Source organism: Anarhichas minor, unplaced genomic scaffold (assembly GCF_050575085.1).
Source record: "Anarhichas minor isolate MPS153535 unplaced genomic scaffold, ASM5057508v1 ptg000021l, whole genome shotgun sequence".
Lineage (NCBI taxonomy): Eukaryota > Metazoa > Chordata > Actinopteri > Perciformes > Anarhichadidae > Anarhichas > Anarhichas minor.
This window is the reverse complement of record NW_027466467.1, coordinates 1,780,754-1,806,282: the sequence shown is the minus strand read 5'-3', so window position 1 is coordinate 1,806,282 and position 25,529 is coordinate 1,780,754. Positions and strand designations below refer to the sequence as shown.

At 43.1% G+C, this 25,529-nt stretch overlaps 1 protein-coding gene and 1 long non-coding RNA gene across 6 annotated transcripts; one reads left to right on the top strand and one right to left on the bottom strand.

Moving 5' to 3' along the window:
• Window positions 1–1,114: 1,114 nt before the first annotated feature.
• Window positions 1,115–25,278, top strand: pik3c2b (phosphatidylinositol-4-phosphate 3-kinase, catalytic subunit type 2 beta). 5 transcript variants are annotated; one of them, XM_076096153.1, is made up of 33 exons: window positions 1,115–1,414; window positions 4,575–5,448; window positions 5,549–5,649; window positions 5,786–5,946; window positions 6,265–6,385; window positions 7,554–7,665; window positions 7,812–7,891; window positions 8,071–8,134; window positions 8,348–8,494; window positions 8,586–8,619; window positions 8,857–9,052; window positions 10,803–10,925; window positions 11,614–11,781; window positions 11,999–12,113; window positions 13,059–13,201; window positions 13,320–13,508; window positions 13,598–13,691; window positions 13,821–13,915; window positions 14,066–14,246; window positions 14,688–14,795; window positions 15,893–15,985; window positions 16,109–16,238; window positions 17,053–17,189; window positions 17,396–17,565; window positions 17,987–18,143; window positions 18,352–18,461; window positions 18,844–19,045; window positions 19,656–19,780; window positions 19,888–20,005; window positions 21,421–21,496; window positions 22,093–22,199; window positions 22,370–22,519; window positions 22,796–25,278. In XM_076096153.1, exons 2-33 carry the CDS (start codon window positions 4,591–4,593, stop codon window positions 22,985–22,987), a joined length of 4,857 nt encoding a protein of 1,618 aa, XP_075952268.1. In that variant the 5' UTR covers window positions 1,115–1,414; window positions 4,575–4,590; the 3' UTR covers window positions 22,988–25,278. The 5 variants fall into 5 exon arrangements, with proteins under 5 accessions (XP_075952268.1, XP_075952267.1, XP_075952270.1 ...); XM_076096152.1 differs by having other exon boundaries at window positions 4,547–5,448; XM_076096155.1 differs by having other exon boundaries at window positions 4,544–5,448; window positions 22,394–22,519.
• On the bottom strand, window positions 19,323–20,451 carry LOC142954875 (uncharacterized). The gene is made up of 2 exons (XR_012955763.1): window positions 20,287–20,451; window positions 19,323–20,025 (listed from the first exon to the last, which is right to left on the bottom strand). It is a non-coding gene; the product is annotated as an uncharacterized LOC142954875 (long non-coding RNA).
• Window positions 25,279–25,529: the final 251 nt, after the last annotated feature.

Here is a 25,529-nt window from a genome sequence, read left to right as displayed (position 1 = left end):
ATTTAGGGCCCAGTTGTGGTTCAATAATGACCGACAGGACAGAAAAACAAATCCAAGTTCTGTCACGTAAATAATTGATTTGGTGTCTGAATTATACTATTTTATTTTTTCTGTTTGAATATTTATTGAAGGAAAGAAGAGAAACATCAATATAGCGTTAGGTTACACACTTTAAACCGTAGTTTATGGTTTAAATGTTAAGGAAACCTCACATTTTAGTTGATTTGTTTTGTTTCTTCTTCTTCTATGGTGGTGAAGTGTTCGCTGACCTCGGGGCTCCTCTGTGTGATGAAGGTTTTGTCCACCAGGTGTCGCTGTTTTTCCTCTTTTCTCTCCGGACTGAAGCTCCATCAAGTCAGACAGAATGAGTCTGAGTGTCACCGGAAGTTCTTTCACTTTATTTTGACATTTAAAAAAAATAAATCACATTTTTGCTTAAATAATTACTAATTCTCCCTTTTAATTAATAGTGAGTACAGGACTCTGATCACATGACAGTTGTACGTACGAAGTTAATGTGATATATTATTTAAATTGTAGCCTTTTGTGTTTTGAAAAGTGTATTTCTTTCTTTCATTATTTTGTACATTTTATTGACTTTTAATTTATTAAATCTATCTTGAAATTCAACTATAAAAATGTCAACTTTAATTTTCTACTTTGGTCTAATTCAGTTTAATTAAGCTTCAGTGATGATGCACACTTGTTATTCTTTAGATCTGATATTTTACATTGATGAAATTATATATATATAAAATATATCCATCTTTGGTGTGATCCGGTTAATGAGGTTAGTTAATAATAATATGGGGCACATTTCAATCTACACATAAATAATAAATAGAAAATAATAAATAATAAATAATAAATAATAAATAATAAATAATAAATAATAAATAATAAATAATAAATAATAAATAATAAATAATAAATAATAAATAATAATAATATATGTATATATATTTATATACATACACAAACAAAAATAAATTTAATAAAAAAGGGGGTGGGGGGCGAGAGCAGAGAAAAACAAATATTTTGAAAATGTGACCGGAAGTGTCCCGTGTTGTTAACAGGGTGTTGGTGTGTAACTTGACGCCGCTGCGTTCGGAGCAGCTGCTGAAGAGAGGCTGACGCACAGCCGATCAGCTCGCTACAGACCGGGGGTTCAGTGGAGACATCGGAGCCTCGTACAGTGTTTAACCCGTAAACAGAGGCTCACACAGCGGGGCCGGTGATCCGGTTCTACCGGCTGAATGTGTTGGAACAACCGGCTGTTAATCTGGATACACCGACAGCGACTCCACACTTAAAGGGGGCTTGATGGGATTGTATTCATTTTTTTGCCAGGAAAGTAAACAGCTTTAAAATGGCAACCACCGCCCGCTCCTCGCGACCGTAGCGCGAGACTCAGGTAAGGGTTTTCCCCCCCACACCTGGGGACGATGCTAGCGTACGTTAGCTGTGATTTTAAGTCACAATCTGACGCATATCTCTTGCCGTAGGGACTGCGTTTCTTTTGTAAAGAAAGGTCAGAAAACCAAATCTCATTTAAAAAACCGACAATTAAAAACAATCCCGCTTGTTTGTGGGGCTTTGGTCGTTTTTCGAACACGACTTTGGGCTTTTTGCAAGTCTTCATGACCTACAGGTGAATTCGGCGCACACATAATGCATGTTATTGCTCTATATTGTGGTTTAAACATTCAGAAGTTGGTCCGGGTTTGTTCACCACCGCCCTCCGTGGCAGTCTGCGGGTGGAGAAGGCCACGTTTAAATACTCGGTTCTTTGAATGGAGTCTGGTTGGAGGCGATGCAGCTGCTGCAGCTGTCACAGAGATGCTCGGACACACACACAAGTAAAATAAGGCTCAACGACACACAACAATCGGTCATAACAAGTGCAATGACGTTTCGGTTGTTGTTATGACGTTATATACACCTGTCTTAACCCCGCCCCCCCAGGACAGGTGGATTTTCTCTCCCTGCTGTCCTTCAGGTGTTATAGGGAGACACTTAAAGAATGAGATGAGTTAGTTTTTAAAGATTAAAAAACCTTAATGGAGGAAAACATGCTTCAAAACGTTGTTGTGGTGATGTCATCGCAAGGGGGCGTGGTAATAAATACGCCACTAAATCACTGACAGACTTTTAACAATAACATTAAAATCAGGTCGTCTGTCACTTCCTGTTTGAGGCTTCACCATCACAGGTGTGTCGTCACAAAGTGTTTCTATTGGTTCTGAGCGTCCCACACTGGAAGGTGGAGAGAAAAGTCACACAGACAGACAGACAGGTGAGCAGAGAGACAGACGCTGTGTCTGTGATCACCTCACCGTGTTTTAATGCAGCTGAATTCACCAAATCTCAGAGAGAGAGAGAGAGACAGACAGGTTTTGTGTCTCTAGATCGAGCTGTGTGAAGTGTTTAACCTGCATTCTCTCTAGTGTCCACCAGGGGGCGACTCCTCTGGTTGTATAGAAGTCTATGAGAAAATGACTCTACTTCTCTCTTGATTTATTACCTCAGTAAACATTGTAAACATGAGTTTATGGTCTCAATCTCTAGTTTCAAGTCTTCTTCAATACAGCATGATGTTCATTTAGTAACTTATGGTCCATTTAGAGTCAAACAGACCATAAAGCAGGGGATGCTTTAGGGCGGGGCTACACAGTGATTGACAGGTCTCTACCAGAGACGTATACAGCGTCTCTACGTCACTCCTCCTCAGTCCAGATATGGTCACTTCCTGTTTACTGGTTGCAAAAAGCCAAGATGGCGACGGCCTGGTCGTTGTGAGAGTTACAGGAGTCGCATTATGAATTTGTTAAAGGGCTGTTTTAAATATTACGGTCTGTTTTAGGTGTGTCAAGATGTGAGAACAGCTGGATCATTATGTAAATCTGTTTATGAATAAATTAATAAATAGATCGGAAATAAAAGTGATCTTTGAACTGCTGCTCTCCCACTGGCCGCGCACGCTGACGAGTTATATTTATTGATACAAGTTGATTAAAAAAACGAATTCCTTTAATCCGATGAATCGCTTTATTTTGTTTTTTTCCGATGACATCAAAAAAATATGATGCCAATCTGAAGCTTCCTTTAGACATTAGAGGTGCAGCCCCACGGACCAGTGGAAGTGGGACACAGCTGGTTCGTGGTGTCTATATCGGGGGGGGGGGGGGGGGGCTACAACAAGACATCCCTCCCCCATCATCCGTCCGTCCCCCCCCCGTCCCCCCCCCCGTCCCCCCCCCCCCCCCCTCCCTGGGGTTTGAAACGGAGATGGATGAACCAGACCATCAGACAGCAGTCTGCTGATGTGAAGCAGGCCATTTTATTGTGGCATTAATATTACAGCTAAGCAGTAATTCACAGACCGATGCAGAGTATTAATGAGTACTACTAATGAGTACTGATCCGATATCGGTGTAGTGGAGCTTATAGAGGCAAAGAAAACGCTGCTGAACATTTGATCTACATCGACCTCGTTAGGACGTTTGTTCTGGAGGGTCACATAAAGTTCTGAACAACCCCTCTCCAATGAGTCCTGATCAGGTCTCAGCTGGTTTCGCCTCCTCACAGCCTCACTTCCTCTTCCTTTCCTTCCCTTCCTCCTCATTGTGTTTGTCTTGTTTCCTTCCTCCCTTTCACACTCGGCTGCAGGTTTGTAGGTCTCTGGATACATCCACACTCGTGCATTTTTCGTTTTAAAACATATATTTATATTTTAGCTACGTTTAGGCCGAGCGTTACCCTGGCGTTGTAGAACCCCTAAAACGGAGACGTTTGAATACGCTAAACCTCCGGGTTGCGTTGTAGTGTTGAAGGGAGGAAACGGAAACCTTAGACGCCCAGTTCACTACTTGATTGGTTCTTAGCAGTCGCGACGTGTCCTACCAGGTTAATTCAACATGGATAACGGATTACTGGGCGTCGCTGACCTGGTTGTCTTTACTAGCAGCTGTTGTGCAGTTAAAATTATGCATTTTATAATTCTACTACTGCCGACATGTGGAGGAAGCGAGCGGTCTAATACCCGTACTAGATTAAGTATACGTACAATACGTATGTTAAATGTAGTATACCAGGATGCTCTGGTCACATTTGAAGTGTATAAGCCGGCGATTTGATCAGATTAAAGATTTAAAGTCGTCCAATAAAGAAATCAATATTTATTTACTCCCTGTGTGGTTCATTAATGAACACTTCATCATCATCATCATCATCATGTGACCATTGGAACCATCTGGAATTATTTTAAAGTTTATTTTAAGTTTATCCTGAAAGTCATTATGACAAATCAAAATATATATATATATATATATATATATATATATATATATATATATATATATATATATATATATATATATATATATATATATATATATATATATATATATATAAAATGAAGTCTATCCTTCACACATTGTTGAATTAAAGGAGACAGAATAGAGAACAATGAGCTACGAGTTGAGCCTGTATTAGTTTATCATAATATAATATAATCTCCTCTCTGTCCTCAACTGATCCTCAGCAGCTCCATGTGTCCTTGCTGGTTCCTCTAGCAGCAGATCGGGCATCATGTCGGCGGCTCAGACCCAGAAGGAGAGCGGCGAGGCGGGCTGGGGCTGTCTGGAGGCTCTGGGTCTCAGTCAGAAGGACCTGGTCCTGGCCGAGGCCCTTCAGATGGAGTACGACGCCCTCTCCAGGCTCAAGCAGGACAAGAGCGGAACCACAGAACCCAGCCAGACCGGCTCCAGAATGCCGACCCGCTCCAAGACCCCCAATCCCACCATCGAACGACCGCGACCCACCCCCAGCCAGCCTGTTCCTGCCCCCGCAGGAGGAGGCCTGCTGAGGGGCCTCTCTGGTTCCGACCCCTCCCTGAACCAGCCTGGAGGGTCACAGTCTCCGTACTCCATGCCCACCAGGGCGCTGCCTCCTCAGGGAGGCTTCTTCAAAGAGTCCCCGTACATCCTGGACAGTCCGGAGGTCAGCAAGTTCAGGGACTTCCCCGGTTCCAGCCCCGGGGACTCTCTTGGATCCGGGTCGGGACTTCTTTCTAAGGGCTTCTTCCCCTCTCTTCCGGACGATGTCCCCCCCGCCCTCCCCCCAAGAAACCCCGTACCCACGTCGTCGGGGTCAGATAACCCCTTCCTGCCCCCTCGAGCGTCCCCCGCGCCCCGCGACGTGAACCTGTTCACGCCCGACGTGGATCCGCCCAAAGTGAGTTCAGGAGAGCTGAACTACGACAACATCAACGACTCGCTGTCCCGACTTAACGGGAGCCGCCAGGGGCCCCGAGGTCGGCGGGCCAACGGGGACCAATCGGGGAAGCCCGTCGCTCGGAGTAAGACCCTCCCCCCTCAAGTCCCGCCCAGGACGTATGTACCGGTTCCCAAGAGCAACAAGAACCAACGGCGCGTCTCTGCAGACCCGGTAAGACCCGGCGGTTACACTGTAAAAAGAAAAAGGTTACTGTTAACCATTACAGTGTAAATAAAGTTTCACTGACGATCGATGTGTGTGTGATTGACAGGTGTCTCTGGGCTCCAGGATGAACGGGTTTGGATACGAACTGTTCCAGGTGTCTGAGGAGAGAGACGAGGAGGTGGCAGCTTTCTGTCACATGCTCGACGTGTGAGTGACACACACACACACACACAAGCTGATAATACTTGTGTACTTTAACTATTCATACTTTAACTACATAAAGCTGATAATACTAGCCCAGACGTATCTGTAGTACTGCAGTACTGACAGTTTATTTCTACAGCTTACGGTCGGCGTACCCGCACAGCGACAGCTCGAAGAACGGCGGCTTCGTCTGGTCTCCGTCCGTCGGTCTGGAGGAGCTGCATCAGGGTCTGGGGGTCAGCGTGAAGGTCACGGTCATCAGTGAGCACTTCAGAGAGCCACTCACCTTTACCTGTGATGGTAGGACAGGATGTGACTGATTTCAAAATAAAAGACTGTCTCTCTGTGTCGCTGACTCATTGTCTCTCTGTCTCATAAAATCTACGTCTCTCTGACTCTGTCTCTAAATCTGTCTCATTGCCTCTCTGTCTCTTTAAATCTCTGTCTCTCCCTGACTCTCTGACTCTCTCTGATGTTTTCTGTGTCTCTGACTCTGTCTCTAAATCTGTCTCTCTGCCTCTTTGTCTCTCTAACTAATTGTCTCCCTGAATTTCTGTGTCTATACCTCTCTGTCTGTTTAAATCTATGTCTCTCTGTCTCTGACTCTGTCTCTCTAAGGTTCGTCCACGGTGGACCTGCTCATCTATCAGACTCTGTGTTACGCTCAGGACGATCTGGATCACATGGACGTGGACGACTACCTGCTGAAGGTGTGTGGACACGACGAGTTCCTCAACAAGTAAGAACATTCATCAGTCTTCTTACTGTTATTATTATACATTTATTATCTAAGTGACTGTTGTTGACGTCGGGCGGTTGTTGTCGTGGTTTCTCATCATGTGACTCTGGTGGAAAACCCCTCAGATTAAATACTTCATATAACTTTACAACGATGATAATAATAAAAACCAACGATAGTAACAGTTGAGCTGCTGTCTGACAGACATCACAGCCTGCTGCAGTAAAACTGATCTGTGGTTCAGACTCTGACTCTCGTAATAACAGAGTGCAGCTGAGCTGTGGCTGCTGGTAGACCAGCTACACTAATGTTCACCCACCAGACAGACCACGCGCACACACACACAGCTGTGCTTACGTCGTGTGTGTGTGTGTGTGTGTGTGTGTGTGTGTGTGTGTGTGTGTGTGTGTGTGTGTGTGTGTGTGTGTGTGTGTGTGTGTGTGTGTGTGTGTGTGTGTGTGTGTGTGTGTGTGTGTGTGTGTGTGTGTGTGTGTGTGTGTGTGTGTGTGTGTGTGTGTGTGTGTGTGTGTGTGTGGTCAGTGGAAGTGTGCTTCAGTGGAAGTGTGCTTCAGTCCGATAAGCTGCAGCTGCGAGAGGATGACTGAACTTCCTGCAGTGAAACAATAACTGTCTGTCTCTCTGCAGAATTATTAATAGTATAACTCAGAGTTGTTTTACAGACATTTTCCATGTTGCACATTATAAATACAGATGTTATATTAGTGATTAAAGTGCCGTAGAAGAGAGTGACCTCTTTGACACGCATGTAAAAACAATTAGATTCTAGTGTCAAAATATTATTTACACAAAGAGAGATCTCCTGTTTGTGAAGCATTTAAAAATGAATAATAAAAAAGTACTTTAAGTAATTCACTCTTAAACACTTTTACAAGACCCCCTTTGTAAGACAGCCTATCCTTTTTTTTATTTGATTATGTTACTTCCTAATTTGAATTATAAATTAAATGTGTATTTGAAAAAGAAGGAAAAAAACCTGATTAGATATAAAAAAACAACTAATAAATGATGTACTTTAATTCTTTACATTTAACCGCGGTACAAGACCACAAGAGTTTGTTTTTGTTTTTATACTTTCTTTCTGTCTCTCTCTGTCCATCTGTCTCTCTCACTGTCTGTCTGTCTCTCCGTCTGTCTGTCTGTCTGTCAGCTCTCAGACTCTGGCCGGTCTGGAGTTTGTTCAACAGTGTCTGAAGTTCGACTGGGACGTCCGACTGGTGCTCACCAAGAGATGCTCCATCAACACGGAGCTGTCCCGCACGGTCTGGACTCACACACACACACACACACACACACACACACACACACAGATTTATAGGTTTTCAAACAGGAGTCTGGTGCAGGACAGAACGTGGATCATTAAGAGAGAAATGCAGATTAATAATAATTTTTAACCTTTTGACAACAGAAAGGAGACGATGAGACGTTGTCCACCATGAACCACAACATCCTGCTGCAGGAGCGTCCAATCAAACAGACTGTCACCAGGTGAGGGGCGGAGCCTCTACCTTAATGATTAGTATTAATCATGATGAATATTGGCTCCATTTTTAAATGTCCTGATACTGTAATTGATTAAATTATAAAGTAGTATACATTTTGTTTGTATTTCTATCCATTTTTAAGCTTCTTTTAAGGTTAATTTCCCTATTTTTCTCTGTGAACAGGGAGGCTCTGACTCTTCTGCTGGATACTTTTCATAATGAAGCCGAGTCCTTCCTGCTGTCAGAGGTAACAGCTCTCTCTCCAAAATGTCCTCGCGTTCCAAAATGGTCTCCCCCTTCACAATGTGTCCTCACTTACCAAACTGTCTTCCTTTTCCAGCTTTCAAAACTAAAATAATTCCTCTCAAAGACAGACTCTTCAGAACCCAAATTCAATTGTTTACATGGACCAAATCAAACCACATTTCTTCTTCGTCTTCTCTCCCGTTTGTCTCTGAAGGCGGAGCTGCCGCTGCACGTGGAGCGTCTCGTCCAATCGGTGAAGGCGCTCTGCAACTCGTTAGCTGCCGTGGAGACGCCCGATGTGACCTCCGCCCTCAGCCAGCTCCCAGCATGCCCCTGTCGTCTGCAGCCCAAAGTCCTCAAGGTGACAGACAGACAGACAGTTTCATTCATGAAAACAGACGTTCACATGTTGTTCTCTTCATGGTGTCTTCTCTTCCCGTCTGTCCTCCCAGGATGCGTCAGTGCTCACTGTCAGAGAGAACAGAGGTACGTCCCAACATCATCAACGGCACAGGCTGTTCGGAAACACGACCACTTTAGTCCACAGGGACCGCCAAAATCAACACAGAATAAAAGTTCCTTGTGGTAGTTTTAAGTAGTACTTCCTCTTCCTGCATAATTCTCTACATTAAGAAATACTCATGACTAAACAATGAAAGTTCAGGACAGCACCTCTGAGGTGAATTCAGATGTTCCAATCCTGTTTCTGACCTCGTTTCACAGAGAAAGTGGTGGAGAAGTTGACGGCGGCCATCTTGGATCTGGTGGATCTGTACTGCAGCACGTTCAACGCCAACTTCCACACGACGGCTCAGAGTCGCTGCTGCACGGCGCCGGTGCAGGAGGCCGGCCTCGTCACCAACGTGCTCTCCTTCAACGTGCACGCCGCCCACCGCATCCCCATCACCTGGGCCGCCAGGTACGACGAAACAAACGCAAAACACACAGACACAAACACCTGCTTCAGAAGGTTCCTAACGAGGTTAAAAATGACCCGAAAGTATCTGATGAGAGCTCGTCAAATCCTCTCAAATCTAAGGAAAGGTGCTTCAGTGCTTCCTTTCTTATCTCCTTTAAAGTAGGACACATTGGACAATCCTTTATGAAAAGAAACAAGATAAATAAATATAAATAATTTTGCATCCAAATTAAATAGTTTACAGGATATTCAACCATTGTTTACAATGCACGTAATACTTGACTTCTTTCTTTACAGAGATCATATAAAGTAGTTTATGAATATGAGATATGAGTTTACAGAAAACTAAAATCCCTCCTCTCTATTGTGGAGGTTGTTTTTATGGCTTTTAGCCGGTTACACGTACAGTCTGTGTTCATATCTCTGAGTTACACTCTTCTTGATTCTTCAGTTTATTTTGTCTGTACGCCCTCTGGTGTTTCGGAGAATAATGCAACAAACTGCATATTGAGCATAAACGCCTTTATCGTAGCGCGGGCGCCGTCCGAGCTACGGTGCCACGCGCGACTATAAACAAAGCTTTAGACGGATGGACGGCAGCAACGAGCTGTAGTGTGAACAAGCAACACTGATGATTCAGCACACTGTGTGTGTGTGTGTGTGTGTCCTGAAACAAAGGAAGCTCAGCTGAGAGCTGCTGCCCCTCCCCCACTAACACACACACACACACACACACACACACACACACACACACACACACACTCTCTCTCTCTCTCTCTGCCGGGACAAAGGGCTGACTGCCTGGGAACCAGAGCTGACCTTTGACATCTGAGAGGAGGCAGGGCCGGCCGACACCTGGCTGTCAGCATCACACGCCATCTGTGTGTGTGCGTGTGTGTGCGTGTGGTGGAATTTAACTGAGGACATTTACTCAAGTATTGTACTTAAGTACAACTTTGAGGTTTTTGTGAATATTTCCACTACTTGTACTTGGATCCTTTACTGCAGTAGAAGTAAAAATACCACAGTCTAAAAATACTTCATTACATGTAAAAGTTCTGAAACTAAAATGTTACTGAAAGTAAAAGTACAGAAGTATTATCAGCAAAATGTACTTTAAGTATGAAAAGTAAAAATACTCAAATCAAAGTGTTATCATAGAATATTATGTTCTTTTTTATCACTTACTAAAACACGTAAGAGCATTTTTATATTGAAGTTCTTCAAAGTGAAGCCAGTTTTTGATACTCTTTGTACTGCTGGGTACATTACTAGTAAAGTACTGCATCATATCATATAAATATATCAGGTTTTTAACATAAATAGTAACAACACGTGTCAAATAAATGTAGTGCAATAAAAAGTACAATATTTACTGGCAAATTTATTTATCCGCTTTAGTTACTTTTTTACATTAAGATTTGATATAAAAACGAAAACAAATTATTTATAATATAATAATATAACATTTTGTTAGAGACTATCTCAGCGGTTTAAAACCTTTTACTGTTGTCCTCGTCTGGGGAATCAGTGGAAAGTGTTTATATATATTTTATTTATATTATAATATATTTTGGTGAAACTTGACTTAACAAAATAATTTAAAAGTGTAAGATGTTGCGCCGCCTGTTTGCTGTTTTCATGCCGATCTGGAAACAGATTCATCACGTTGTGATTTGTACGTCTCTGACATCATCATCATGACATCGTCATGACATCATGTCCCCGTCCCGCTCTCTGATTGGAACAGTTACGAGGGTTTCTTCCTATCCTGCTCTCTGACTCACGGAGGGGCAGAGCTCTGCGCGCCGCAGCACACCAGCAAACAGTCGGTCAGCAAATACCTGTTCCACCTGGTGGTGTGGGACCAGAGGTACGTACCACACCACAGCCTCACCCGCACACACCTGCACACACAGAACAGTGTTCAGGTGTAGTTAATGATACAACAACAACTTACATTAATGGCACTACATGGCCAAAAGTTTGGATCTCCAGTAAAATAGAAATGAGTTCTTCAGGTGTGGATCAAAGACTTTATGTAAGAAGGTGATGTAGTCACCGTGACGCCACCTATCGGTTGATGGACTGATGTTTTGAAGCCTCAAGTTTGGCATTTTGGATGTCGCCATCTTGTTTTTTTGCAACCAGAAGTGACACCAGAGGGTGGAGCTAAGTGCAACCGAACACTGAATGGACATTGAGATTTTTTAGCCACCAAAATGTTACAAATAACTAACAAATTGAAACACCTGTCAATCACAAGGTAGCCCCGCCCCTAAAGCATCCCCTGCTTTATGGTCTGTGTGACTCTAAATGGACCATAATGTACTAAATGAACATCATGCTGTATTGAAGAAGACTTGAAACTAGAGATTGAGACCATAAACTCATGTTTACAATGTTTACTGAGGTAATAAATCAAGAGAGAAGTAGAGTCATTTTCTCATAGACTTCTATACAACCAGAGGAGTCGCCCCCTGGTGGACATTAGAGAGAATGCACGTTTGGCGCCTGGTTTAGATGAACACCGTGTTACACCCCTCCTTCCCTCCATGCAGGGTGTGTTTCCCAGTGCAGATCAACCAGCTGCCCAGAGAGTCTCAGTTGACGGTGACTCTGTACGCCAGCTCTCTGCCGCCCCCCGGAGGAGCCGAGGACAAGGGCAGGCAGCGGCGCAGCATCGAGGCTCTGGGCTGGGTCACCATGCCGCTCTTCAACTTCAGACAGTGAGTCACATGACGCCCCGACACAGGAAGTCATCACCTCCGACTAGTTCGAGGCGGTTTGTTATGTTGACGACCTCCACGTTCACCACGTCCTGTCCTCTATCTGAATAGAGAGTTACATCAGTTCCTCCGACCTTTATGATGTAGTTTCCTCCTCAGCACGAAGTGTGTGTGGACTGACCTGTGTGTGTGTGTGTGTGTGTGTGTGTGTGTGCAGCGTCCTGACATGTGGCAGGAAGTTACTCGGTCTGTGGCCTTCGGCTCCGGGCAGGACGGGAAACGCCCGGACGAGCTCGCCCAACTTCAGCCAGCCGGACAGCGTCATCCTGCAGGTGAGACGTGATCCGCTCCACTAGAGTCCACATTCAAAGTCCTCATGTCGACGAGTTCAGTCCAGATGACCTGCGGATATTAAACATTTTTAAACAAATAGCTGCAGAGTACCAGCATCACATGGTCAAAGTGGAGCAAAAACACCCTGTTTGATTAACAGTTTCAGCAAAATTCAGTAAGTTAATACACTAAAACCATGAAAATTAAAAACATGATGTTCTGCAGCATCTTTTTCTATAATTTCTATTTGTATTAATGGATGTTAAGTATCTTAATCGGCTCCACCTGCTGGCAAACTACAAAACTCAGCTTTGTCATTTACTTTAACTGAACAGAATGACTACACGCGCGCACACACACACACACACATAGACATAGACATACACACATCTAGGTCAGTATAACACACGCACACACACACACACACACACATCTAGGTCAGTATAACACACACACACACACACACACATCTCTGGCTCTTTGTTTCAGTGCAGTCGACTGATTCAGGATCTGTTTGTTTTTGCCTGATTAACGACGTCGGAGAACACACACACACACACACACACACACACACACACACACACACACACACACACAGTTTTAAAGGGACAGTCCACCAGTATTCCACATTAAGTTCAGTTTACTCCTCATGTTTTAGATGATATATGTTGTATAATTTATTCTATGGCTCTGGAGGGTCACAAGATATTCTTCTTTTTATTCATTTCTTTGTCTTTTTTGGACACTTGAAACTTGAATCTCCTCATCAATCAGAATCAGCTTTATTATCCATAAATGTGAACACATACAAGGGATTTGATTCAGTTTAGTTACCCAGAAACAGACAAACAAATTTAATTTTAAAGGGTCACAAGTTCTTATCTTGTCTCTGTGTCTCTCTCTCTACCTGTGTCTCTCTCTCTCTCTCTCTGTCTGTCTCTCAGGTGGACTTCCCCACCTCGTCTTTCGAGGTCCTGTTCAGTACTCCTCCTCCGGCAGACTTCTGTCCTCAGTACGACTTCTCTAGACTGGACACCATCAGTCAGATCCAGCTGCAGGACGTCCTCCACAAGAAGGCCGTCTTCTGGTCAGAGACAAACACACGCACACACACACACACACACACACACAAGGATATCTGATGGAATGTAACTGTAATTTAAGGAAGGAAGATGGAAGGTCCTCATGTGTCTCTTTGTGTGCAGGTTGACGGTGGAGGACAGGCGTCTTCTTTGGGAGAAGAAGGCCTTCTGTCAGTCAGAGAGTGCAGCTCTTCCTCTGGTCCTGGCCAGCGCCCCCTGCTGGGAGTGGGCCTGCCTGCCGGACATCTACGCCCTCCTGAGACAGTGGGCCTGTCTGGGTCACCAGGACGCCCTGGGACTCCTCCACGCCTCGTACGTACACCGCTTCCCCCGCTCACTGACGCTCACCCGAGTGACATCATCGTGATAACATGAGTGACATCATCGTGTGTGTTTTCCAGGTTTCCGGACCAGGAGCTGAGGAGGACGGCTGTTCAGTGGATGGACTCCATCTCAGATCCAGAGCTACTGGACTTCCTGCCTCAGCTCGTCCAGGTCAGATGAGAACTAACGGGAGAGGCTTTTATTGTGTCAGCTAACGGGAGAAGCTTTTATTTTGTCAGCTGCAGAGAGAACAAAGTGTAACACATCTACAAGTATAACTGTTTTCTGTCTGTGTCTCAGGCTCTGAAGTACGAGTGTTACCTCGACAGCTCTCTGGTTCGGTTCCTCCTACGGAGAGCCATCGGGGACATTCGCATCGCTCACTACCTCTTCTGGTCAGCTGATCACACAGAAACAATCATTTTATTATTTTGATTTATCATTCATTTTATACGTCGCATATATATATATAAATCCCTGTTGGTCAGATCACAAATCTAGAGTTAGGATTAGTCAAACCAGTTTTAATCCTGTTTGTCTCTCAGGCTGCTGAAGGACAACCTGCAGGACAGTCAGTTCAGCGCTCGGTATCAGCACCTTCTGGCCGCTCTGCTCTGCTGCGTCGGTCGAGGTCTCCGAGAAGAGTTTGACCGTCAGTGCTGGCTCGTCTCCGTCCTCGCCACCGTGGCGCACAAAGTCAGAGATGCCTCGCCGTCCAACAGACAGGTGAGAGGACACAAAATATATATATATATATATATATATATATATATATATATATATATATATATATATATATATATATATATATATATATATATAAATCTTGTGTCGTTAAGTAAAAAAAAAAAAAAAACATCACTCTCTATGATGTAAAGTGTAATATGTTCTGCACACATAATGTCTCTGATTGGTAAATATAAAATTTGTCAATAAATATATTCAATATCACACAAATCATGAATGTGTGATTTTGGGGCTTTTTTATGAACTAATGTTGAATTTCAATGATGTAACAATTTAGTATCAGTCCAGCAGAGGGCACCACCAACCAGACGCATCATAATGTCTGTCAGTTACCGAGCTCATGTTATTAATTATATTAGCATTATTGTTATTATTATTATTATTATTATAGAAGTGTGTGTGTGTGTGTGTGTGTTACAGTGTGTGCTCAGGGAGGGTCTGGAGGAGATGAAGCAGTTCTTCTCAGTGAACAGCAACTGCAGACTTCCTCTGAACCCGGCGCTGCTTGTCACAGGAATCAACATCCAGGTACTGAAAGACACACACACACACACACACACACACAGAGCTAATTTAAAGTCTAATGTTTTTCCTCAAATGTTCCCATAAACAACCAAATGCACCTGGAGGACAGTGTTTTATACAAAACTAAAGCTCCGTCTCATGTTGCTTTTATCCTTGTTTTTTTTAGCCCTTGTTAGTGTAATGGCTCTATGGAGGCTAATGTCTGTCCGTCTGTCCGTCTGTCCGTCCACCACTTTGGTCCAGACTGAAACATCTCAACCACTGTTGGATGGATTGGGATTAATGTGGTTCATCATTCATGTTCATGAACTGCAATGACTTTGTTTATCCTTTGACGTTTCATCAGGTCAACATGTTAATGTCTCCAATAGCTTGTTAAATGACCACATATACCTGCAGCTTCCCTGTTTGTAAAACATATGAAACGATGACAACCCTCCATTCAACCTGAGGGTGGCGCTGTCTGACCTGGTGGGCTTGTCTGTATGTCCTCAGGTGTTCAACTAGGGACAAAAATCAGTATATGAATGTATAAGGAAAGCATTGATATTCCAGGAATATTAGGACCTCATAGATAAAACCTTTATTTTTTTTGTGGAAAATTCATGCTGCAATTTTTAGAGTCTAAAAAAGAATTATGGGAAATGTAGGTCTGAAGTTTAGACCTACATTTCCCATAATTCTTTTTGGGGGCTGCAACACAAGCCCCGTTTTTTGTTTTTAGGTAAAATTCAGTCAAACGTTCTCCATTAAAAAGTATGTTGAATAATATTAATTATTAATTAATATGAGCCGTTTGAAGTAAGTATGTGCATGTGCAGACAACTATTACTGGATTACTTTGACACTGAAGGAAAGTTAGAAACATGATGATTCTCAGGCAAGTTCTGCAGCGTCTAAAATCTAAAGGGTTCGTCTTCTGGAGAGCAGGAATAAGATCAGGATACTTCATGATGATCTGACCAGCAGCTGTTGACATTTCTGTCTTTCTGAACCAAAACGTTTGACGGACAAATGACTGAATTAAATTATTTGAACCATAAATGTGGTTTTAAATCAGTGATCGTGTTCAGTTCTCCTCTTCTTCTGTCTTTTTATAGTCGTGTTCCTTCTTCAACTCCAACGCTGTTCCTCTCAAACTGTCCTTCCAAAACCTGGACTCTGTGGGAGACAACATCAACGTCATCTTCAAGGTGAGTCGTCTCTCCTGTTCTTACCTGTGGTTTTATGTCCTGAAACTGAATAGTTGTCGACGTCTAAAGAGATTAAAACAGTCTTAGCTCAGGTGGACAGCTGATGTCTCTGACTCTGTCCAGTCAGGAGACGACCTACGGCAGGATATGCTGACTCTGCAGGTGATCCGGATCATGAACAAGATCTGGATCGAGGAGGGTCTTGACATGAGGATGGTCATCTTCAAATGTTTCTCCACCGGCAGAGGACGAGGTACGGATGCACCAAGTGTGTGCAAGAAGGACAGGTGTATCATACAGGAGGACAGGTGTATCATACAGGAGGACAGGTGTATCATACAGGAGGACAGGTGTATCATACAGGAGGACAGGTGTATCATACAGGAGGACAGGTGTATCATACAGGAGGACAGGTGTATCATACAGGAGGACAGGTGTATCATACAGGAGGACAGGTGTATCATATACAGGAGGACAGGTGTATCATATACAGGAGGACAGGTGTATCATACAGGAGGACAGGTGTATCATACAGGAGGACAGGTGTATCATACAGGAGGACAGGTGTATCATATACAGGAGGACAGGTGTATCATATACAGGAGGACAGGTGTATCATATACAGGAGGACAGGTGTATCATATACAGGAGGACAGGTGTATCATATACAGGAGGACAGGTGTATCATATACAGGAGGACAGGTGTATCATATACAGGAGGACAGGTGTATCATATACAGGAGGACAGGTGTATCATATACAGGAGGACAGGTGTATCATATACAGGAGGACAGGTGTATCATATACAGGAGGACAGGTGTATATCGCACAGGAGGACAGGTGTATATCGCACAGGAGGACAGGTGTATATCGCACAGGAGGACAGGTGTATATCGCACAGGAGGACAGGTGTATATCGCACAGGAGGACAGGTGTATATCGCACAGGAGGACAGGTGTATATCGCAGGAGGACAGGGTTTTTATTGCTGTAGAACAGGTGAATATCAGGAGGACAGGTGTGTTGTTTCCTGTTCTCAGCTATGATTGACAGGTGTGTTGTTCTCAGGTATGGTGGAGATGATTCCTCAGGCTGACACTCTGAGGAAGATCCAGGTGGAACATGGAGTCACCGGGTCCTTTAAAGACCGACCGCTGGCCGACTGGCTGCAGAAACACAACCCCACTGATGAGCAGTATGACAAGGTGCACACACCTGGACACACACGCACACACACACACACACACACACACCTGTACACTCACTCATACACATTACAGATCAGTTATTTCGCCCTGAGGCTCAAGTTTTAGTGTCTTTGCAGCTTTCGTACACCTATGAAGTTTAATTATTATTATATGGATTGCTAATCGATTAAATAATAATAAATAAAGTCTGACTTTGCGTTCAGGCGGTGGAGAACTTCATCTTCTCGTGTGCCGGCTGCTGCGTGGCGACCTACATCCTGGGAATCTGCGACCGCCACAACGACAACATCATGCTGAAGACCAGCGGCCACATGTTCCACATCGACTTCGGGAAGTTCCTGGGACACGCACAGATGTTCGGGAACATCAAACGGTGAGTCGTGATGTCATATGCATGACACGGTCACAGTAGACTGGATTACAGGTAGAGGAGTTTGTTAGTGAAATGCATCTTGGGAGTCGTAGTTCTCTCCTTTTAGTTTGGGTTTTATTTATCATTGTTGAGGTAAATGGGACAGTTCGTCATGATAAAGGTTTGAGATCTGTTGAAATACTTTTGTCTCCGAGTTAATGACGGTCAATACGTTACGATCAATATTTATATTGATCTAAAGACAAAAAATATGTAATGTACATGAACAGTATGTATTGTATGTATATAATACTACTACTCCCATAGTAATAATAATACAGGTGATATCTCTGACACGGTGCAGGTGTGTTGTTGTGATCTGTGTGTGAGTGTTTACCTGTACGTGACTGTTTACGTGTGTGTGTGTGTGTGTGTGACACAGGGACCGTGCCCCCTTCGTGTTCACCTCCGACATGGCATACGTCATCAACGGAGGAGACAAACCGTCGAGCCGCTTCCACGACTTTGTGGATCTCTGCTGCGAGGCGTACAACCTGATCAGGAAACACGCACACCTGTTCCTCAACCTGCTGGGCCTGGTGGGTACCACACACACACACACACATACACACACACACACACACACACACACACACACACACACACACACACACAGACACAGGAGGGGGAGGGGTGGACAGAATAACAGAAACACCTCGAGAAATCGTAGAAAAAAGACGCTCCTGTAACTGCAGGACCTGATAATCACGTTGTCAACATGTAATGCTGAAGTGTGTTTGTGTGCAGATGTTGTCCTGTGGGATCCCTGAACTGTCTGATCTGGATGATCTGAAGTACGTCTACGACGCGCTGAGACCTCACGAGTCTGAGGCTGACGCCACCATGTACTTCACCAGGTACACACACACACCTATGATTGTGTATTACCTGTAGCCCTGCCCTACACAGCCTCGATGCAGTAAAAACTACATATTTGGTCAAAACTGAATCTGACTTTTGGACATCTAAAGAATAATTATGGCTCAGGAATGTACAATACAGTTAAAGGTAGCTGGTGAGATAGCCACCGCTAGACTTAGCAACATGTTCACTGTAATTAGGTTATCAGTTCTGACACTCGCATACATGAGGCAGTAAATAAACTGCTATAAATACTTGCTGGAGTGGAGCGTCTTTTGGTCCAACTTTATTGGCAAACATTGATTATAATGCACAAAGAGAACCAGAAACCATCACAATAGTCCTTCAACCGTCCTCTCTCTCTCTCTACCGGTGCAGGCTGATAGAGTCCAGTCTGGGCAGCGTCGCCACCAAACTCAACTTCTTCATCCACAACCTGGCCCAGATGAAGTTCGCCTCCTCCGAGGATCGGCCCACGCTGTCCTTCGCTCCCAGAGTCCACACGGCGAAGAGCGACGGCCTCATCAGGAACCTCTACATCTGCCGACATATCAGGGCCGCCAGCACCGGCAAGGCATACGTGAGTCACAGGGCGGCTTATTATATTTATATATTTTATATATAGTTTATATATTATATAAATTATATATAATATATATATATAATACATTATAGTAGTAGCTAGAGATTAAAAACCGTAAACGTTTTTAACGATTAAACAGGAACAGAACACGGTGCTAAACGTGAGAAAATAAGTTAAACATGTAAATGATAAGATAAGATAATCAAACAGTAAAATAATAATTATTTATATTAACAGTGAGAAAAGAAAAGAACAAATCGATGAGCCATTGATGTCATAATAATATAATGATTTATTGATGAGTTTTGTGATATTTGTTGTTAAGATGTTGTAACAACGGCTACATTTGAAGAAGGTGAGGGTCCTCACAGGTATAAAAGGTGTGTGTGTGTGTGTGTGTGTGTGTGTGTGTGTGTGTGTGTGTGTGTGTGTGTGTGTGTGTGTGTGTGTGTGTGTGTGTGTGTGTGTGTGTGTGTGTGTGTGTGTGTGTGTGTGTGTGTGTGTGTGTGTGTGTGTGTGTGTGTGTGTGTGTGTGTGTGTGTGTGTGTGTGTGTGTGTGTGTGTGTGTGTGTGTGTGTGTGTGTGTGTGTGTGTGTGTGTGTGTCAGTCGTTTGTAGTGAAGGTGGAGCGTGAGGGTCAGCAGGAGGCGCTGCTGGTTCAGAGGACGTTTGAAGAGTTTCATGAACTTCACAGCAAACTGAGACTCATCTTCCCCTCATCCAAACTACCCAGGTACATGCACACACACACACACACACACAGTAAAAACACAATAAAAAAACTAAAGTCATCAGGATTTTATTTGTCACTGTCCGTCTTCTCTCCTCTTGGTCCCACAGTTTCCCGAGCCGCCTTGTGATCAGTCGTTCCCGTGGAGAGGCGACGGCTGACCGGAGGAAGGACGAGCTAAACGGTTACGTGTGGCACCTGATCCACGCCGCCCCGGAGGTCGCTCAGGTCAGTCGCATTCTGACATTCTGTGTGAAGAATAATAATAATAAAGTAGAAAAGTGCCCTCAGCAGAGTGCAGATCTCAGCCAGGTGTGTCTGCAACGACCAGAGCTGTGATGTTTAAACTACGACCCCCCCCCCCCCCCCCCCCGCCAAAAGATACGCTGTTATTTTAAACTATGCAGCTCTATATTTATTTATTTATTTATATATGTATTTCTATATATCTATTTATTTATATATGTATATACAGTGTGTGTGTATATATGTATAACCTCTTTTCTTACATTTACAGTTTAGTGTTTCTTCGCGTGTCTCAGAGTCTCGTTCCTTCTGCTCAGATCTTAAGTTTCATTTTCACTCAGCGGTTTCTGAGAAATGTTCTGACTGAGAGGAAAGGCATCGGCCTGTACACGTGTGTCTCTGTGGGTGTGTCTCTGTGTGTGCGTGTGTGTGTGTGCGTGTGTGTGTGTGTGTGTGTGTGTGTGTGTGCTGTATCAGGTCTTTCCAGTTTTAGAAACTTGGCAGTCGAAGGCGTTTCACTCTCCGTCTTTTCTCTCACACACTCAAACTAAATATAAAGTTATGATACTTTATATTATATTTGCATTAAATCTGTCTTATTATTATAATTTAATTTAGTTTGAATCCTTCACCTTAAAATATTATTATATTTGCAAAAAACTGTTTTTTATAAAAATATTATGTTTGCATTACATTTGTTGTGTTAATATAATAATTATATTTTTGCATTAAATGTGTTGTTGTAATAATTTATTATATTTACATTAACGCTGTCGTGTCGATCATTGAGGAGCACATTTATTTTTAACTTTCTGCTTCCTTGTGTATAAAGGAACCATCGGTGTCATCAGACGGGTTCATGTGTGTTTAATTATTCACTTTATTCGTCACTAAACGCTGACAGAAGCAGTTTTATGACTTTAACTGATGAGTATAAAACTAACAGATCAGATGATTCTGGTCACGGTTTATGATCATGAATGACATGTTAGTAAAATGTTTCGGACCTGTAACTGGTTGATAATTATCTTTTATCACTTCAAATGAATCCTGACAGTATAATTAACATTAAACAGCCTCTTTAGTGTCAGAAGCAGCTTTATAAACTTGTCTTGGTGCTTTGCAACAAACTTTGTAAGATAAAAATAAAAGCAAGCACTGCACCAGGCTAGAAAAAATATATGAAATATTAATAAAAATACGTACAATATTTCAGTTTTTTTTAAATGACGAATTGTACATTTTAGTGCAGGAATATGCAAAAAATGATCAGTATGAAGTTACTGTAATCTATTGAACAGGGAAGATGTAACGTATAGACTGTGGAGGGTCCAGGGCCTTTTTGATGAGCTGTGTAGACGCGTGTTTTAATTTTAAATATTAATTGTGTGTTGCAGTGCGACCTCGTCTACACCTTCTTCCACCCGCTGCCCCGAGACGAGAGACCCGGACCGACGGCCACCAAACCAGCAGGTACAAACTAACCAAGTCCTGCATGTGAGATGGAGTCAGTGTAGATGCAACATTAGATTACTGCACTGTGGAGCAGATTCATCACGGTAAAACCAGTTAAAGTTCAACTGGTCCACCCACATACCTCCCTGTAACACACACCTACACACACACACACACACACACACACACACACACACACACACACACACACACACACACACACACACACGGTTGCACTGTCTCTGGTTACTCTGGTGGATAAGATGATAATGATGGACTTCATCTGTGCAGCACAGAGACGAGAATGTTGTGAGGCAAGATGTCTGCGTCTTCACTCATGAGTTAATCATGTTTTCTCTGCGTCGGTAAATACTAGTTGTGGAAGAAGTATTCAGATCCTTTACTGCAGTAAAAATACTAATACCACACTGTGAAAATACTCCACTACAAGTAAAAGTCCTGCAAAGTATTGATGGTGCAGCAACATGTTTCACTATTACATCTGATGTTTCTGGATTAATGTTCCTGCTGCATTAACGTGTATGTTGCATTTTAACTCCTTTGTATCCTGTTGGCAAGTTTAATCTGTGTGTGTGTATGTGTGTGTGTTGCAGAGCTCACGTGGTCTCCAGCTGCAGGCAAAGAGCTCGGCGAAGTCAAACTGTCGATCTCCTACAAGAACGACAAGCTCTTCATCATGGTGATGCACATTCGAGGCCTGGTCAGTGTGTGTGTGTGTGTGTGTGTGTGTATTCAGACGTGTTGCTAGTTAACAGTCTGGTGACACGACGCACAGTCAAGACTTCACCGTTGTGAACTGTTTGTTATTATAACAATGCTCAAAGTCATGTTTTCTTACTCTGGTGCTTTGATTGGCTGTTGCATTAATAGCGTGTGTGTGTGTGCGCGCAGCAGCCCCTGCAGGACGGCACAGACCCGGACCCCTACGTGAAGCTGTACCTCCTCCCAGACCCGCAGAAGACCAGCAAGAGGAAGACCAAGGCGGCTCGACGCACCTGTAACCCGACCTACAACGAGATGGTAACAGACAGGAAGTACAGATAAAGATAATTCACCTCGACAGCAGCCATGTTTGTTGTTTATGTTCATAATGATCATTTTGGGAGGGTTGCTTTCATTGGAAAAGAGTTGTTAACACCGGGGGGGTTTTAAAGTTGGATAAGCTTTAAAAATATACCGTACCGTCTTGCTAGTCTCTCAAGATTACTAACCTTTAGTGTGAAAGCTAATATTCATGCAGCTAAATAAAGAAACATATTTCAGTCTGTTCCTCTCTCTCCCATCCCGACCCTCCAGCTGGTGTACGAGCGGATCCCCCGGGGGGACCTGGACCAGAGGGTGATCCACCTGCGGGTCCTCGGTGACGGGTCTTTCTGGGAGAACACCCTGCTGGGAGAGACCTTCATCCCTCTGAAGACGCTGGTCCCGGGTCAGCACTGGGTGGACTGGCACCAGCTGGGCGCCGCCGGCTCAGACTCCGCCCACTGACGGACCGGGAAGCGGTGGATTTAAAAAGGGAGAGAAGAAGAGAACCAGTGCTCCTCAGGAGGACGGAAGAAGAAAAAAGGAAAGTCCTTTCAAAGTAAAAGCCGTGTGGCTGATCCTCCCTCTGTGTGTGAGGGAGTTTAAGGTTAAAGCAGCAGCAGTTTAACTTCACTAATGTCATTTTTAGAATGTTTGGTTCGTTTTAAAGACAAAACCTGAACTTTTATTGAAAATGATTTGAATTTATTTTCATGATCAGGTCCTTTTTAAACTTTAAAAATGTCTGCTGATGTGATTACAAACAAACTGAACAATGAAGTCACTTAAAAGTTAAACTAACTCACTAGTTCTTCTGTTAGCATCAGATTCAATGAACAATTAATGGAATCATTTCTCTCACTGAAAGAAGAAAAACGGATGAGAAGTTAAAGATTAATATAATGATTACAATTAAAAGATTTAGTTTCTCACACACACACACACATACACAGGTGCATGCTGGGAAATTAAGACATTTATCAGCAGAAACAAAAGTTCAGAAGTTGGTTCACATTTCACACATTTTTTTTTAATTGTCTAACTTTAATACTGTTTGATTTCTGCAGAAGTGATGAAATACTGAATCGTACCAGAGAGATCATTTGTGGACAGTCGAGTCATTTTTCTTTTCAAGCTGCATTTAAAGAATATTCCAGAGACCGTTTAGTTTTTTGCAGCTTTTAGTGTCCTGAAAATAAAACCCCTCAAACGTTCGCTGGGCTTCAGTGGTAGAGACGTTTAAACTTTGTGTCTGTACGAGCAGAGCTTTAGCCTCAATGTTGCTAACAGCATATTTTTATAGTGAGGACGATTTCATTTTTCTATCTGTGGTGCACGAGAGAGAAAGATCCTGTTTGTCTCTCCGGCTCTTTGTTTCCACATTTCATTCCTTAATAATTTTTTTTTTTTTTAATCCTGTGATTTTGTACTTTTTGTTGTTTTTTTGGGGGGGGGGGGGGGGGGGGGTTAAGCGGCCTCTCTGGATTCCTGATAATCCGGCTGCAGTGAATCTAAAGGGAGCAGAGTTTGTCTCCTGCTGGTTGTTTCTGTGCCGTAGACGAACTGAAGGAGGTGAAGCCTGCAGGAAACAAACTCCACCGATCTGCTCAGCACTCGCTTCCAAATGTGAAAACCTTGAATCTCAGCATTCTGAGAGAAGCCATGTTTCTTTTTTCTCACATATTTGAGGTGAATCGAGCCCCATTGACACTGAACTCGTATCACCAGGAAGGTCTTCTGTGATCTTAATCCCGTGCAAATCTGCCATGTCAACTTTCCTTTTAAGTCGTTAGTCAGTCAAGTTAACATCAACCGCACTCTTTTCCTAACTCTCACTCTGTGAAGCCGGAAGTTTATTGTGAAAGGACACTGTGCACGTAACGCGTTAATGTTGACATGCCGTCCCTGAGGCGTCCAGGAGTCACTCTGGTAATACTCGTCCTGTGCAAATAGGAGCTTTCTTTATACGTTTGACCCTGACGCTCTCCTGTCGTTCTTTTAAATGGATCCAGTCAATCAATATTGATCACATCAGAGCTGCAGACGTTTGAGCCGCTGGTTGTATTCGGTCACTGTCGCCCAGTCGGTCAGTCGATCCACAACTATTTAGATAATCAAGTAATCTTTCATGTAACGTTGGCAGAGAAAGCAGATTTCTGTCTCTCAGATGTTGTGGAGATGTCCTGCTCATATTAAACTGAACATCTTTGAGATAAAACGAGACATTTAAAGGCCTCAGTTTAGAGGAACTGTGACGGACATTTCTTCACCATTTTAGACCAAAACTATGAATTGATAAATCTAGATTATAATCTGCAGATTAATTATTAATAAATAAATAAAAATACTTGTTGCAGTCCTGGTTTTAAAAAAAATACTTTAAATTACAAGCGGTGTAAACATGAGATATACTCGGAGAGAAAAGTGGATTTAGTGTGAAGTGGTTTAAATCATCTACTCTGTTTAAAAAGGGCTGTTTTTTTAGATAGTTTGGTAAAGCTGTTGACATGGTGACGAGAGTGATGTGCAGTGAAGGTGGCGACGCACTGAGGAGACAGGAGACAGGAAACAGGAGCAGAATGTAAGTTCACAGTGAACTGATCTTTAAGTACTGTACAGACTCAACTTAATAATAAATGTGATTAGGTTCTTTTCCACGGCAGCGTAGTCCGATTTTAGAAGCTCTTTATGATTAATGTGTATTAATTTTATTCTGAACATGTTTTGTATTATTTGCACTACAAAATAAACTTGAATTGAAGAAAAAAAAGGTTGATTTTTTTTTCTTTTGACTTTTGACTTTCCTGTTTGTTTCCTTTTATACTAGATTTAACATAATAGTTATTTACTGTCGGTACATTTTGCTGAGAATACTAGTACTGGAGAATTTTAACATTGCTGTACTGGTTACTGGTGAGCAATCTTCGTCCACTGAGGAAGACCATGAAATGTGGCTAAAAGCTCTAGAAAAGGAGAAAAGATTAAAAAAAGTTAAAGCACAAACGGA